Raw genomic sequence first — 16,161 nt, 5'->3', positions numbered from 1 at the left:
CTGACTCCGCCCCCCGCCCCCGCCCCATGCCTGGCCTCAGGTTAACGGAGTGTGCCAGTTCTGCGGTTATTCCATTTCCAGTGCCGAGGCCCCAGACACCAGCACCTGTGCAGCATCACCAGGCACCTTGTGAAAACACGCGTTGTGCAGGCGCTACGCTTCCTGTGACTCAGATCCAATCATTATGGGCTAGGCCTGCAGTTTATAACAAGCACCCCAGGGCCTCTGGAATAGGAGGTCCAGCCAACTGTGAGAAATGCTTTCCCTGCACCAGAGATCAAGATGAGCCTGACAACCTGTGAGAGTGAACTAGATCAGATTTAATCTTGTGATGGAGAGGTGGGGTGGCGGGGAGGTGGAGAGGTGAGAAGGTGGGGAGCTGGGGAGATGGAGAGGCAGGGAGGTGAGGAGGTGGGGAGCTGGGGAGATGGAGAGGTGGGGAGGTGGGGAGCTGGGGAGCTGGGGAGGTGGAAAGGCGGGGAGATGTTTGCTAGCAGGCATGGTGAGCTAACCACATACTGCCATGCAGAACGCTAATCTCTCCTTTACTTTGCCCTGCTTGACAGCTTTTAATGGCATTAAATTCTAGATGTGCCATTAAGAAGTGACAAGGCTGGCTGCTTGGTAGCTTCTTCTTTTTCTTCTTCTTTGACTATCAATGGCATTTTATTTAGGAAATTTCTACATATTACATAGAAATTAACTTCCTTTCTTTCATCACTTCCCCTAAAATAATCAGAAAGATTTAAAAAAAAACAACATATAAAATCTTAGTTTCTCTAAAGTCTTAGGTTTAAAAAAAAAACTTAAGTGGTACTTCTCCTTTATGAGGATACTGCATTTTAAGGAGAACTCATAGTCTGGCCTTAGGCTCACTACGGATTTCTCCTCCTACCTGGGGAAAAAATGGTCAATGCTTCTCCGTGATTGTTATACATTATCATTCCCCACTTGACCCCTTCTAAGAAACTTGATTGTTGGATGCATTTTTCATTTGGCAAAAATCCACTGAGGCTTTGTGTGGGATGCCTAAGTGTCAGAGACAGCAGTGTCGATGCTCTAGTTTTGAGAGGGAAAATATACATGGACATGCAGACATTCCCAGGAAGAACAAACAGAGGAAGGTGATGTAGGGTGTGCACAGAGCTCAGAAGGCTGAGGGACACGACTTGGTTTTGAATTCTGTGGCCACCAGCCACCGAAGACTGGAGTGTAGGCCAGAAGAGAACTCTTCGTGGAAAGAAGTGTGGTTGGACGCTGCAAAATGACAGAGTTGGCTTCGTTTTGTTCCGAGCAGATGCAGGGGAGAAGGAGCGGCATGGGTTGTCTGCAGTAAGCGGTATGATCACATGTGGGCATTTCTGCAAATGCTCTGTCAGCCTCGGCTCAGGGAGAAGCAAAAAGAAGCATCCTATTAAAATACACTTCTAACTCTAACTCACCCAAGACCCCAGGCCTCCTTATCTCCATGATTTGCAAGGCCAAAGCGAAGTTCAGAGTTCTGTGTCACTGGACCGTCTCAAAAGACCTAGCGTTGCCAAGACAGCAGCAAGACCACTCAGAAGGGTGCATGTCTTGGTGAGTTCACATCACCCACAGGGCAGTCCTGGGAGTTTGTTCCCATCATTACCTTGCGAGTCACTGATCCTACACCTGGCACACTCGGCCAAATTGGTGTGCTTGCTGTCAAGCCACTGGGTGGGAGCTAGGGTCCCAAAGACCTGGCTGCCATTACTATCTGGCCCTGCATTGGCCATTGCAGGAATTCCAGCCCCAGTGAATTTCAAGTCTGGATGAAGTTCATCTTCAAATTGCTTGCCATGGATAGATGCACCACCTTGACCTGTTCCTGTTGGGTCACCTCCCGGATCATGAAGTCTTTGATGATTCTGTGGGATTTGGTGCCCTTGTAGTAACCTTGACGACCCAACGCGGCAAAGTTCTTACAGGTCTTTGGAGCGATGATTCAAGTCTCTGATGATTCAAGTGCCCCTTAAAGTCTGAGAAGCGCTGGTTTCTACCAGAGGCCTGCAGTTAGGCTGGAGGTCAGAATCACTCTGTAAGCTGTATTTATTTATAATACACATTTCAAATAATATATACATGTGGTAAAATGACAGACTCTCTCTATAAATATATATATGCATATAAATTATTTATATATATATATAGTTTTTTACTTTTTAAGTAGTAAAAAAAGTAAGCCTCCCTTCTGCCTCAGTTGCTCAGATTTCTTCCCCAGAGGTAATTTTCGTTCAAGGTTCTTGGCTACTCTTCCCTGTTCTGCACATTTGCAAGCAAGCACGCAGCGACTGCTTTCCCCCCCCACTCCGTGTTTACGCAGATGGTGGTGCACTTACACACTGAGTTGCCCTTCTCACTCCCCCGTTCACCACGGAGATCATTTCAGCACACAACGCTTGTTAATGGCTGCAAAGTGGCCACCTGCAGTTGTATGGTTGTAGTGCGTGTGTGTCATTTCTTTATGGTACAACTGTTAAAGGACATTACGTTGTTCATTGCAAAGCTTTGCTGACTCTCCTTTGGGAATATCTTTGAGCACAGGATGAGTCAGTGTATGAAAGAGTTGCTGAAAGATACGTGCATTTTAAAATTGTAAGAGATATAAAAATCTCCTCTAAAAGGCAGAAAGAGTTTATCTTCTGGGGGAGCCTTAAAGAATTTTTCAGGCTACTTTTCTACTTCAACTCTCTGTGGGTGGGACCCAGTGTCTGTTTTTTTTGGTTTTTGGTGATTTTGATACAGGAAGGCTGTGGGATGGACCAGAAACCAGGGGCACATGTCCCAAACCCTGTACTGTGATTCCTCTTGGGCCCCCTAGAAATTGCTCTTTATCTCTTTATTTGACCACTTAATCTCACGAAGATGACAGGTTCCTAAGGACAGGCCTTGGGGAGGCTGTTTCTTTATATTTCTACCTTGTCACAGTGCTCTGTACGATGATGCTGGTTGATGATGAGGTTGGTGATGAGACTTCGAAGAGTATTAGTGGCTCATATGATGGGTTGGGGTGTTTTTTTTTTCAGTTCCATGGACCAAACACAGAGAAGAAGGCTGGGCCAGCCCCGTGCCATCCCTACCGCCCAGCCCAAGAAGAAAAGGACATCAATGACATCTTTCTTTTCCAAGGTCTGACACAAAATAATGTGAACAAACGTCCCTCCCCAGCAGCCACTTTGTGACCCGTGTGCTTGCCTGGTCTGCATTCATTCAGCTGGCTGCACTGAGGTTCCTTCTTCTAAACAATGTCTGATAAAAGTTCTTTAAACATACAGGATGTTTATAGAATCACAAGAAGATGAGTTGGGACGAATGTAGCTTGCTGTGAAACTCATAATAAAAATATAGATTGAACCACAGTGAATATTTAGAGATAACAATGAGACTTGGTAATCACTCAAACACCAAGTAGGGCTGCTTCTCCTGTCTCCAGCTCCCCACCCTATAACTAAGGATGGATACGAGGTGGCTTTTTCTGGGGTGTCGTCTGCATCTTGCATCGCCTGGCTCTGACTCCGGTGCACGTTGCCACGCCCTGTGCTGTGCAGAACCCAGGGCCTTCCGGCATCAGGGCTTATGAACACACTGCGGAGGTAACCCAGCTCTTACCCTGCGGTACTCAGTGTTCAGTCCTTGACTGTAGGGTTCTGGGTCAGCCACAGAGCGCTGCCCAATTTTGCACTTCTTCTGCACTTCTTTTCCTAATCTATATAGGAAATTAATTATGTAGATCAAACTAATATACAGGATGGGGGGAAGGGAGGTTTACTGTTGTGAGTATAAAAACACAGTTTATTGTTGTATTGTTATTTATTAATTATTGTATTCTTTTCCAAACAAACAACTGTAAACCTACCTTTGCCCCACCCGGTATTCCCAGCAAAAAATCAGGTGACTTTCGATGGAGGACAAATGTGTAGAAGGAATGTGTAAAATTGAGCTGGCCACACAGGATACTTTCTGGAGGGAGGGATTGGAGTTGGGGCTGGGAATGTCTCTGAACACTCCCAAATCAATCCATTTCTGACTCCCCACCCAGGTCTCATGGAAACTGAGGCTCCAGAAGCGGGAGCCTCTGAAGAATGTGATTTTCATCTTGGCAGACAGAGCCCAGGACCCCAGCGCTAAAAAGCGTCACATGGCCATGAGAGGCCTAGGGACCGTGGCCCGTGAGAAACCCGACAAGGTAGGCCGGGAAGGCAACCTGCAGCCCCCAGCTCTGGGCTCTGGTACCTCAGGTACTAGTCATCATTGCCGTGTAAGAGCTCACCCCAGACCTGGCAGGAGCCCAGGTCCGGCTTAGCTGGGTCCCCTGCTCAGGGTCCTGCAAGGCTGCCATCAAGGTGTGGGCCAGATTACATTCCTTCCTGAAGCTTGGGGTCCTCATTCTAGCTTACATGGCTGTTGGAATAATTCAGTGCCTTCCAGATGTAGGACCAAGGTCCTTGTTTCCTGGCTGGCCATCAGTCAGGGGCCAGTCTTAGCTCCTAGAGGCTGCCCACTCACAGCATGTAGCTGACTTCTTCGAGATCAGCAGGAGTGTCCCCCCGCCTTTCCTAAGAAGGAAACTTATAGAATGTAAGTTACCATGGGAATGACATCCCATGGATCTTGTTATGTTCAATAGGCTCGATGCAAGTCAGCAGTTCTTCCCGCCCTCAGGGGAAGGACATGACTCACTTGGGGTCATTTTAGGGTCATCACGCCTCAGTATTATGGGCCTTGGGAAATAGAGTTGCTGGCAGGATTAGCGCACAGCTGGACGTCATCCTCTTTGGTAAATTCAATTTAGTTTCTAATAACATGCTTGTTTAGTAAAAACGTTTCCCCCACTTCCTCCTTTAGCATCTGTCAGCTTCAGTGACCATTTCATCTTGTCCCCAGCATGCCTCAGAAACCGAGATTATCCAGCCTCCCACCCTCCTTGAAGCACCCTGACTACCCTCACCCACCCATGGGTCATGCTTCCGAATCACTCACTGCTCTCCCTCTAAGACTGACTTGGGCTCCTGGAAGTGCTTGTATTTTGGTGGGAGTTTTTGTGGCAGGTCCCGAAGAAAACCATAATCTCTTAGTCCAAGTCTTAGGTTGTTGGACAATTAGAAGTAGAGTTGCTTTTCAACTCATGGGGAGCAATTCCTGTGCAACTAATGCTTTTAAAACTTTGATGACAGGTGAGAAAGTATAAGAAAATCGTGCTAGACCTGCTGGTCCATGGATTGTATGATCCCATGAGTTCTGAAGTCATCCATGAGAGTATGAAGTCGCTGACCATCATCCTGGGCAAGATCCAAGGGAAAGGTCTGGGCTCCTTCTTCATAGACATCACTCTTCAGACCAGGTCCCTATTAGATGACGTAAGTGAGACAGCTCAGGAAGACCGCTGGCTATGGAAATCCGACTGGGATTAGAAACGCGAGCCTGGGTGGTTGCTGCTCGGGGAACGAGATCTCTAGTATTCACTCACTTATTAGCAAATCCTTTAAACAAATTAAGTGTATTAGGGTGACATGCTTAAAATGTCCATGTTACCCCAAGCAACATATAGATTTAGTGCAATCTCCATCAAAACCCCAAAGACATTTTAAAAATAAGTAAAATAAAATAAAAATCAGATTTGCATGGAACCCCAAAGACCCCGAATGGTCAAAGCAATCCTGAAAAAACAAGAATAAAGCTGCAGGTATCACACTACCTGACTTCAGATTATGCTTCCGAGCAACGATAATCAGAACAGCACGGCACTGGCAGTACAGCAGACACACAGACCGATGGAACAGAACGGGGAGCCCCGGCATAAAACCGCGTGTATATGGGCAAATAATTTCTGACAAAGGTGCCAAAGCCATACAATGGAGAAAAGAAACCCTCTTCAATAGATGGGGCTGGGAAAATTGAAAAGCCATGTGCAAAAGAATAAAACTAGACTACAGTTTGTCCCCATGCACAAAAATTAATTCAAAATCAAAGACCTAAATATAAGATCTAAATAAGTTACACAGAAGAAAGCAAAGGTACTAAACTTACGGCCCTTCACCTTAGAGAAGATTTTATGACTTTGTTTCCCCCCCGCCGCCGGCAAGGGAAGTAAAGGCAAAACTAGATGAATGGGACTGTATCAAACAGATCTCACTAAGAGACTGGGCCTGCGCTGAGGTTTACGGAAGACATGGAGGTGAATAGGATTCTAAAAACACCCCTCAAGTTACCATTGTAAGAGAGAAGTGAGTACGTGTACACTAATGTTGAGGACAATGGCGGCGGCCACACCAGCATGTAGTCAATGCTGTCTTATAAATGTAACTATAACAACAGTTGCTATCTCAGGAGCCTTTACTGTGTGCTGGGCATGGTGCTAGGCAATTGATGTAGATTACATCACATAATCTTCACAATAACCCTGGGAGGTGGGCATTATTATTATCTTCACTTTGTAGATGAAGAAACTAAGGCACAGACAGGTTAGGTAACTTGTGGAAGGTTCACAGAACCGGTAAGTGGATATGAAACCAGGCTCACTGATGACAGGCTACTGTACTCTTAACTGCCAGGTGACAAGACAGGCTAAGCAAAAAAGGCACTGATGGAACTGTTGGGGCTCTGAGATACCTTCCTTCTAAACTAACCGGTAAGCCCACTGCAGTAATAATACACACACACACAGAGCAGTGAGGAAAAGGCAACACGAAAGCAATTTCTGAACCTCCTCCCAGCCCTGTCCCCTCTGGTTCACCTGGAGCTGGACAGGACCAGGAAACACTGATATAAAAGTCAGGTGACTTCTCTGTTACCTGACGATGTGACCCTGGCCCTCAGTTTCCTCACCGGGGAAGAGAGATACTTTGGACCAGACAGCTGGTCTTGGAGAGGAAGAAAGGGCTGAACCCGCTGGCATCACTCAGGGACAAACCAGCTGGTCAGACTAAAAGCAGGGAGAGTTGGCTGGGTGTCAGGGAATAAGTGTAACTGTTATTTCTACCCCTGATGGGAGAAACTTAGATTAAAGGTAAGAGAGGTGATCTGGCAAAAATGCTGAGAGTAATAAGCAGGGAACGGGTCAAATGCATTATGGTACAGCCCCCCCAAAAAATTCCTTTATGTATTGACTTAGAAAGAGCTCCCAGCTATATCGTTCGATGGGAAAAATGAAGGTGCAGAACAGGGGCGTGGGATGCTTTTACTTTTATAAAAAACATTGCAAAGGACTGTCTAACAATGCTTTTTCTTAGTTTTCTGGAGGGATACACACAAAATCCACTTTGTTAGCTTGTGGGGAGGGGCATTTCATGGCAGGCTGAGAGGGGTAGGAAAAAGACTGACTTTTAGAGATAAGCCTTTCTGGTTATTTTGAATTTTGAACCATATTAACATATTTTATCTCGAAAACAGTAAGTAATGAAAAAAAATCTGGGGATCAGGAAGTAGCATTAGGGATCCCCAAGTCGAATCCTCTTCTCTGCGGGCAGAAAGGTTCTTTGAAGACTCAGCCCCTCTCCGTCCCATCCCCCACCCCAAGTGCTGCGGGCTCGGTCTGAGGCCCCCCTGTAACTTGCTGTGGTTTCCTCCCATGCAGTTGCCTTTTTTTAAAGACCTGGGTTTTGTTGTTTTGTTCCCGGGAACCGCAGGAGGATGACAGCCTGAGATACTCGGCCTTTGTCTTGTTTGGGCAATTGGCTGCTTTTGCTGGGCGGAAATGGAAGAAATTTTTCACCTACCAAGTGAAGCAGACTCAGGATTCCCTCCTGATCCATTTACAGGATAGAAATCCCCATGTTGCCAAGGTAAGTCTGTGACTCTCCAGCCACCCGCAAGAAACCTCTGTGCCACGGACCAAGGGAGCCGTGATGCAGCCCTGTTGGGTCCAGACGCCAGGCTCTCAGCTCCTGCCAGTTCAGTTACAAACACTTAGCAGCACGCCGTGGGAATCCTGGAAAAAGTGCCCCCTCGCTGTGGGCTCGCTCTCGGAGCAGGAGTGTTGTTTCCCACCTGCGCCAGCCCCACCTGCCCAGTCCCAGCCCCTGGTGGGGCTGGAGGAGTTCAGGTCAATGGAGGGCGGGGCAGGGAGGCTTGGGTTTAAGCCAAGGAGCAGCCGTCCACGTGCTGAGGCTATTTATTCAGGCCTGTTAGCTTTTGTTGTTGCATCTAGAGTAGACTTCCTACTCCTGGCTGCGCAGTTTCCTGTGGAGCCTTCGCTCTATTCTTGGAGAAAATGTGTCCTAACAGGGTTGGATCAACTGCAAGGCTGCTCTGGACTGGGACTGGGTGGTGGTTTCAAAACCATTGGGAACAAAGGGTTTCACCAAACCACTTGTCTTCTTTAAGTTAGGGTGGGGAGAGAGAGAGCATGAGGGAGAGAGAGAGAGAGGGAGAGAGAGAGAGAGAGAGAGATTGGGGAGGTTAGCTTCAGGAATCCAGTACCACTTTGGATGGGAAAATACATGTCCTTCCCACCAGCCCCAAATTATAGACATGATGACATGGTTCAAGTCTTCAAACTTCCTGTACACCCTTCCGTACTCTCAGTGGCCCCCAGACCCCAGATTGGGTACAGTCCTCTTCCTTGGTTGGGATTTTAGAATTGTCTAGTAAGGCACATGGTTGTGTAACCACTATGCTGTACACCTGAAAGTAATACAAAATAATAGCAAATGTAAACTCGAATTAAAAAAAATAAAAAGAATTCTCTGATATTTTTGACAATAAGGTGGTAGTATTATTTTTCTCAGGCTTGCAAAACCACGTTTCGAGCCTGTTCGCCCTATCTGAGACAGTGGAGGGAACGCGGCTTCCAGAGCGAAGATCAAGGGAAGTCCAAGCTCTGCCGGCTGCTGGTGAGTGAGCCAGGGTGGGGGGATCCTCCCAGAGGTCACTGCTGCCCTGGTATTAATGCAGAGGGTGGCAGGGCACCAAGGAGTTTGCCCTCCCCCCCATGAAGGACTCAGATCAATTATGTTTTGATAGTAATTGACCCATAATGCAATGTAAGTGACAAAACACCTGGAAGATTAGGAACAAAATATATCGGCAGCTCCATTCCACATCATCCGATGGACACAGGCAATGATGCCTCCAACTCTGAGGCTGCGCAGCTCACTGGCCCTCGGGCTGCATTGGACAGTTGTCTACGTTCTGTAGTGGAGGAGGCTCCTTGACTCCCTGCCTCACCTGTCCCTTTGCTAATTTCTTTCAGAGCCACTGCCATCCAGAGCTCCTGCAGTACGTCTATGCAAATAAAATCCTGTAAACGCAGAGCCGCAGGGGACTGCGTCCTCGAGAGCACTTTGCAGAGGGTGGGGGTGCCCATACTGCCTCTCTTCTAACTCTTCAGATGTTTCTGCTTGCCTCCTGTGATTGTAACAGAAAAGGGGACATTGGGAGAGCAGTTAATGGCAAAAATAATACTGCAGAATTGTACAATTATATCCAAAGTAAGTCTAACTTGCTTTCACACATCAGTTTCTCCCATACAAATTTGATGAGAAGGAACATACATTCTTTAAAACATGCGAAGTCTATGCTGATCCAGTGCTTATGTCTCAGCCTTTTCCTCAAGTTCAACACCGTCACTTATCTTCTATTTTTCATTTTATTTTAGTTTCTGAGGCTTAGAAGACTAACATGTATCTTAAGTAATTTTTTAATTTGTTATTGATACATTGCTATTTGCTCCTGACACCGTTTTTTGGCAAGGCCTATTTAAAGTTGGCGAAGGTCCCAAGGAGGTGGTTTGCAAGGGAATCTTCAGTTTCTCGTGATCTCCACCAGTCATTGCCTGCAACATCACCCCAACCACGAATTAATGAAGAGAAAAAATCTGTAAAGCACGCGTTGAAAAACTTCAGGCTGATGCTGACCTACGAAATAATATGAAGTAACCTTTACTGAGAATGTTTATGATTTATGGAGTGCTGAGAGCTGTGAAAGTTTTGTTTAATACAACACCATGATGAGAAAGGCACTGTTATTATCTTCATTTTGTGGATAGAAAACTAAGGCACAGGGATATGAAATCGCTTGCCCAAGACGACCTGATAAATGACGGAGCCAGAATTCAAACCCACATGGTCTGACTTTTGGAGCCAACATTCAACCATCATGCGGTGCTGCCTTGTTATGGAGTAATTGATGGATGGTTAGAAATGTAAAACAATAAAAAACAAACAAACAAAAAAACCCCGCAGCTCCTGAGCTTCTCTTTAACTCGGTTAACTTAGTTTTTAATGTATTAAGTGCACATTTTTATTAAGTTAATTTGTGAGTTAAGTATATATTTTTATTAATTACCTATTAGCTGTTATGTCAATTTTTTGGTGATCAATCCTATTACATGAGAAGTCACAGCACTCTTATAAAAGGTTTCAATGAAAATCTCTTTGTTCCTCCCACCTTCCCTCCAACCAGATTGCTCCCAGAGATTCTCCTATAGAAATTCTGACATTACCACTGAACTCGGCATTCAGGTCATACCCTGGACTATGCCCATTTTGAAAATGGAAAACAGGGGACGGTCATAAATGCGACAAAGGGATCTTGGTGTCATTCTTAGAACCAGGAACTCAGTTTTCAGTCCCAGTTCTCTAGAGACAGGATCGTGTGACACAGATGGGGGTGAGGTGTGTCCCGGGAGAGAGAAGGATATGGGCGGTGACCGAAGGGGCAGCAGAAGCCAGGAATGAATGGGTTTTCTTTCTTCTTACTTTGGGCTGGGGGCTCCCAGATGTAAATCTGGCTTTGCCACTTACCAGTGTGAATCTGGGTAAGTTAGCCCACCAAGCCTCAGTTTGCTGATCTGTGAAAGGGACATAATAACCCAACTCATACATTTGCTCTGCTACAAAAATTCATTAGATCACACTGAACACTTGGCACAGTACCTGGCACATAGAAAGTGCTCAGGTAATGTTACTTTTTTCTCCTCAATTCCAATGTACTCTTCAGATATTGTTTATTCTCTTCTTGGAGTTGCTCAGGTCTTCCGAGAGGTCCATTCTGGCTTGCACTATGGGGATTCCAGTATTACCTTGGTTCTCCCCAAGGAATGATTGTGTCAGTAGTACTAAGGGCAGCCCTGCATCCTGCTTCTCACCAGAACCCCAAGAGTGTAGCTTTGACTTTACGGGATTGCAAATAAATGCTGGTGCCTTGACCAGGCATGAGTCTGTCTCCTCCTAGGCTTGGAAATGACTCAATACACTTAAGTGAGTATAAGAGTCATAACTGAATAGCATAGCAGGTTGTTCTTCCCAACTGGGCTCTTGTAGGGGTGTGTGAATGCTCAGGGCAGGAGCAGTCTTTTATGCTCCCCAAATTCCCAAAACGGCTCACAAGCTCCATTCATTCTGTCCTGAGGGTCCTATCAGCTCCAATAATAGTTCTCCTTGGTATCTCTTGGGTGATCTTGTTAATGATTAATGCTCCACCTTCTGTTTTCAAGTGTGACCCCTGTGATCATGTTCCTTTCAAGCTAATGAATTTCCTGCAGCAATGGGCAATTGTTAACCAGGTAATGGCCCGAGTGTCCCTCTGCAAGAAGAAAATGTTTTCGAGAAATGTAGATCAGAGAGTTAAAATGTGATTTCCTAAGCCACACTGCTAGAGGCACGTGACTCTGTCATAACAAAAATGCAGTCAGAAATTCAAAGCTCTTCAGCATCTTGCATCGACTGCATCCGCAGATGTAGCCTCCGTGGAGGGGAGAAACTTCGTGCCCAGATGTAACCTCATTCGTGCTGGCAGGACACATGATTTGGCGTAGGAATCCTGGCTCTGCACCCTAACATTATCTCTTAGCTTGCTGGTTATCTTTATCAAGTCACATAACCTCTCAGAGCCTCAGTTTTTTCATCTGCAGAATGGGAGGGAAACCCACCACACAAGGTGGGACGATCAAATGAGACAGGCTGTGTAAACAGTAAAATCTGACTCCAAGAAATAAGGCGTCCTTATTTACATGGTAGCCACCCATTATTGGAACTTATTTACATAAGGCAAAGGGTGAAAAGACTGAAATGTAATATTGATGTAGACCCCAATTTAAAAGCAACAATCAACATCTAAGAATCTTTAAAATGTAAAAATGACAGAATTAGGTATATAGCCCATTGTTTTACACAAGGATGTTCCTCTGGATAACGAGTACGCCTGTGACAATGTGGAATAGGATTCAGTTTACAAACTTACCACGTATCTATTTTGTACAGTTTAGCTACGCCCAAACTTTCCAATAGACTAGGAAAAGGAACATTCAGAAATTGTGGAAAACCTGGCTCTCTTCCTTTGGATAGCCCTAACACTGAAATCAAATTTAACTGCAAATACTTATGATTTTGTTAGGGAAGAATATGTTTTCATGTGTTTGGATTTAAAACCGCTAGAGCGACACTTTAGTTACTAGACCCGTGTAAGCCTGAGCAGAGTGAGCAGGGAATCCACACCACGTGCAGAGGGCTGGATTAAATTAACCCAAAGCTATTGAGCTCATTTTACAATTTGAGTGAGCAAATTCAATTTCCTGAACTAAAATTTTATGACTTAAGGGGGCAAGCACAACGTCTTGTATCACACATGGTTTACTTGTTTGCTTGGCTAACCTGTATTATTTGTGTCGCTTCTCATTAACTATCAGTAAACAAAGAATTTTATTATGAAGATAATGGAAGATGCACAATTAAATCTCTTTAATCTTAAAAGATCTTTGGCCTACCTGGATCTGTGTTTATACCTGGACCTAACTGCATATTGATTAATCTCCTTGCTCTTATTTTTCTCAAGAAAAAGAAAGGGTGGCCAGCCTTTTGGATCTCACAAGGCTGTTTATTAAAGCTAATCTAGGAGGTGGGCCAGGGCAAGGGGGATGAGGGACACCTGTAATAGCGTCCACAATAAAAATTTTGTAAAAATAAAGCGAATTTAAATTTACATGTCAATAAATGAAGTTTGCCTGAGAAATCAAAACCTGTAACTTCTGGTTTTCACAACACTGACACAAGACTGTCCCCAGCTGGCTCTAGGGAAGGCACTTCCTTCCCTGGGAAAGCCACTGAAAGAGGAGTGTGTGGGAAGTGAAGGGGGCTTGCCTGGGAGAGGGTGAGTGGGGGAGCCAAGGGCTGAGACCACCCCCTCATCTTCTGCCAGCAGCAGCTGACCCTGGAATGACTGAGGGGCACAGGAGTGGGAGATGTTGTGTAGGTGGGGGTGGGGTGGGGGTGGGGGAAGGCTCTCACCAGGGCGGCTGAGATCGTGTGAGATCACAAGACAAGGAAGGTCCGCTCCTGCACCCTCCCTCCCTCAATAGTTTGGGTCCTAGAATCTAAGTTATTTTAGGTAAGTGTGCAAATGGTCATTAACACTGCAAAGAACACAGGCACTTCTCTTCTCTGCCCTCTCTCCTTAAATAGCAATTTTTTCCTGTGCCATTTCCACAGTTCCCCCTGGGGACATCCCCCTCACATGTCAATCACTGCAGCTGGGTACAGGCTGCCTGCTGAGTTCCCAGCGGCACAGGCAGAGAGAGCCTGGTCTGGTAGATGGCTTCCCAAGGATGACAGGTTGGACTCCTGGTCATGGCACACGCCTAGGTTTCGGTTCAGTCTCCAGCTGGAGGGCATAGGAGAGGCAACCTATTGATGTTTCTCTCCTTCTCTCTCCCTCCGTTCCCCTCTCTGAAACCATAAGCATGTCCTGGGGTGAGGATAAAAACCAAAACTAAACAAAACCCAGGTGCACGCTGCTCTGCACACCTATGACATCAGGCTTCCGGGAGGTAAGACCCAGACATCAGTATGTTTAAAAAAGCTCCCCAGGTGCATTTGAAAGATATAAAAATGTATTGATGAAGACATTATGCAAAGTGGTATAAGCCAGGGGTAAAAAGGACAAATACTTTATGATTCGACTTGTGTGTGGTACCCGGTGCAGTTAAACTCCTAGGGGTCAGGGGCTGGGGGCAGAGGGCAATGGAGAGCTAGTGCCGAGTGGGTACAGGGCTCCGGTCCGGGAAGATGGAAAGTTCCTGGAGGCAGACGGCGGTGATGGGTCCGCAACAGGATGAATGTCACTTAATGTGCTTAATGTCATGAGCCCTATACTTAAAACTGGTTAAAATGGTAAATTTTATATAACGTGTATTTTGCCACAATAAAAAGGGGGGTATTGAGTAAAATGTGCCTTTCTCTTCCTTCTCCCCTAGTTGTCCTTCCCATAAAAAGCCTATTACCGGTTTACTGAGTCTCCTGCCAGACATTCCCAGCATTTGCAAACACTTACAGATATATGTCCTTTTCCCACTCCAATGGAAACACTACACTGTTCTAGATGCTACATTTTTTACTAAGCAATAAACCTTGGGGATCTTTTCCTATTACACCATACAAAACAACCTCATTTTTAAAAATTCATAGTGTTTGATGGTGTAGTACTGTGATTTACGTAACCAGTCTTCTCCTGTGCCTGAAGGGTTTCCCCATCTTTTGTTATTAAAACTGTGTTGCAATAAACATGCGTGTCATTTCATCCATGCAGAAGTCCACCTATAGGATAAATGCTTAGGAGCTGAGTAATTGAGTGAAAGCATCATTGCATTTAAAGTTTTGACGGGTAGTCCCAAGTGGCTCTCCACAGCGGCTGCACCAACTGGCACCCAGTGAGCCGTGAACAGGAAAATGCCTGGGTTTGCCTGCTCCCTCCCGACACCGTGAATCTCTGCCAATCTGGTACCGAAAGGTGGCATCTCATTGCAGTTTTCTTTGGCATTCCCCATCAGTTGTGAGACTGAGCATCTTTTTGCTGGTTTGTGGGTACTTCAAAGCAAAGTGATGAGCCGGTGAGGGAAATGCCTTTGGGCGGCAGGCTCTTCACGATCTTGCCAGTCACCCTGAGCGGGCAGCTCTTTATTCACATAAAAGGCCAGCCCATCTCAGATCCAGGAGGTAGGGTGGAAGTTCAGGTGTGCTGGGCAGCACCCCACCGAGTCTTCATGAATGAAATTAGAACACCTGAGACAGAGGGACACCTGTTCCCAGTTGGGTTTTTATCACTGGCCCGGGAAGAGGAGCCTTGTGGTGAGGGGCCCCTCTGTCCCTCACTGTGTCTGGGAAAACTGTAGGGGAGGAGGTTGGAGAGGTCCCTCCCCAGGAATGAAAGCCAGGGTAGAGACCCAGTTTATGCCTTGAAAAGGAGGAAGACAGACATTATAAACGGGGAGCATTACAGCTTTGAAATTTCTGCAGGTTCTTGGTAGGGGTTGGCAATAAACCTCTTCCACAAAAAGGGCATGAACTTGTCTTTCAAGCAATGAGCCAAGGGGTGTGGGTGTCAGCACGGTCGTATGGGACAGAGGGCAGGCAGGGATCCACGAGCTAGGAGCACGGGAGGAAGGAGGGTGCAGGACACCAGTGTGTATGTGAAGGGGGAGGGGACAGCGAAGTGTGTGTTACCTTCATGACCCCTGGTACCTTGGCTCCAGGACCTCTCAAGCCCCTAGTCCTGCCTGCGCAAGGGGAGACTGCCCAGCCAGCCCCACTCCAGTTGTCAGCGGGTGGTCTCGCCTTAGCTTAGTTAGTTTAGTTTAGAGGGAGAAAAACCAAAGCTGCCCAGTGACCAGAGGAGGGCGACAACATCCTGTCTTTCACCTTCTAACAGCTTTTCTCCAGGTTGGGCAGAGAATGGTTTAGGATTTCCAGGCCACACTTGGAATTCTCATGGTGAGAAAGGCTTTATTCTCTTCTTCAGCCAGGAAACACTCTTAAACAGCAAGGGCAGGAAATTTCTCTCATTCCTGCCTTCAGCCTTTCAACAGAAATTTGATGAAGGCTTTTATGTGCTTAGCTGGTAATCGCGGGAGGGTCACTCTGCCTTGGCGACCCTCTGGTCACCAGAGAGCCACTGGTGCACCTCTGGGCTATCGAGGTGCCCTGCCCTGCCCGTTCACCTTGGCCTGGGCTGCCTCAGGGGAAGCGCCTCTGTCTCTTCATGCTTCCAGGGCCCCTCTCTTTTTGGGGGGTGAGGTGGCAAAATTCATATAACATAAAACTCACTATTTGGCATCAAATCAGTGGCATCTGGCATACTCGTGATGTTATGCAGCCATCACCACTGTCTAGGTCCAGAACTCCTCCATCACTCCGAAGGACAGCAAATGAA

The 16,161-nt window shown here is 46.4% G+C and overlaps 1 protein-coding gene across 8 annotated transcripts in view; it reads left to right on the top strand.

Annotated features, from left to right (window-relative positions):
• MRO (maestro) overlaps positions 1 to 12,957 on the top strand; it is a 36,920-nt gene extending 23,963 nt beyond the window's left edge. For all 8 annotated transcript variants that reach the window (XM_045188027.2, XM_045188024.2, XM_045188030.3 and 5 more), the window contains 6 exons: positions 3,048 to 3,150; positions 4,061 to 4,207; positions 5,196 to 5,378; positions 7,647 to 7,802; positions 8,748 to 8,852; positions 9,212 to 12,957. In XM_045188027.2, the coding sequence (XP_045043962.2) occupies positions 3,052 to 3,150; positions 4,061 to 4,207; positions 5,196 to 5,378; positions 7,647 to 7,802; positions 8,748 to 8,852; positions 9,212 to 9,265 (744 nt within the window). In that variant the 5' untranslated portion in view covers positions 3,048 to 3,051 and the 3' untranslated portion in view covers positions 9,266 to 12,957. The remainder of the gene's footprint in view (positions 1 to 3,047; positions 3,151 to 4,060; positions 4,208 to 5,195; positions 5,379 to 7,646; positions 7,803 to 8,747; positions 8,853 to 9,211) is intronic.
• Positions 12,958 to 16,161: the final 3,204 nt, after the last annotated feature.

Source organism: Desmodus rotundus, chromosome 10, assembly GCF_022682495.2.
Source record: "Desmodus rotundus isolate HL8 chromosome 10, HLdesRot8A.1, whole genome shotgun sequence".
Classification (NCBI taxonomy): domain Eukaryota; kingdom Metazoa; phylum Chordata; class Mammalia; order Chiroptera; family Phyllostomidae; genus Desmodus; species Desmodus rotundus.
This window is presented reverse-complemented; position numbering and strand designations above follow the sequence as displayed.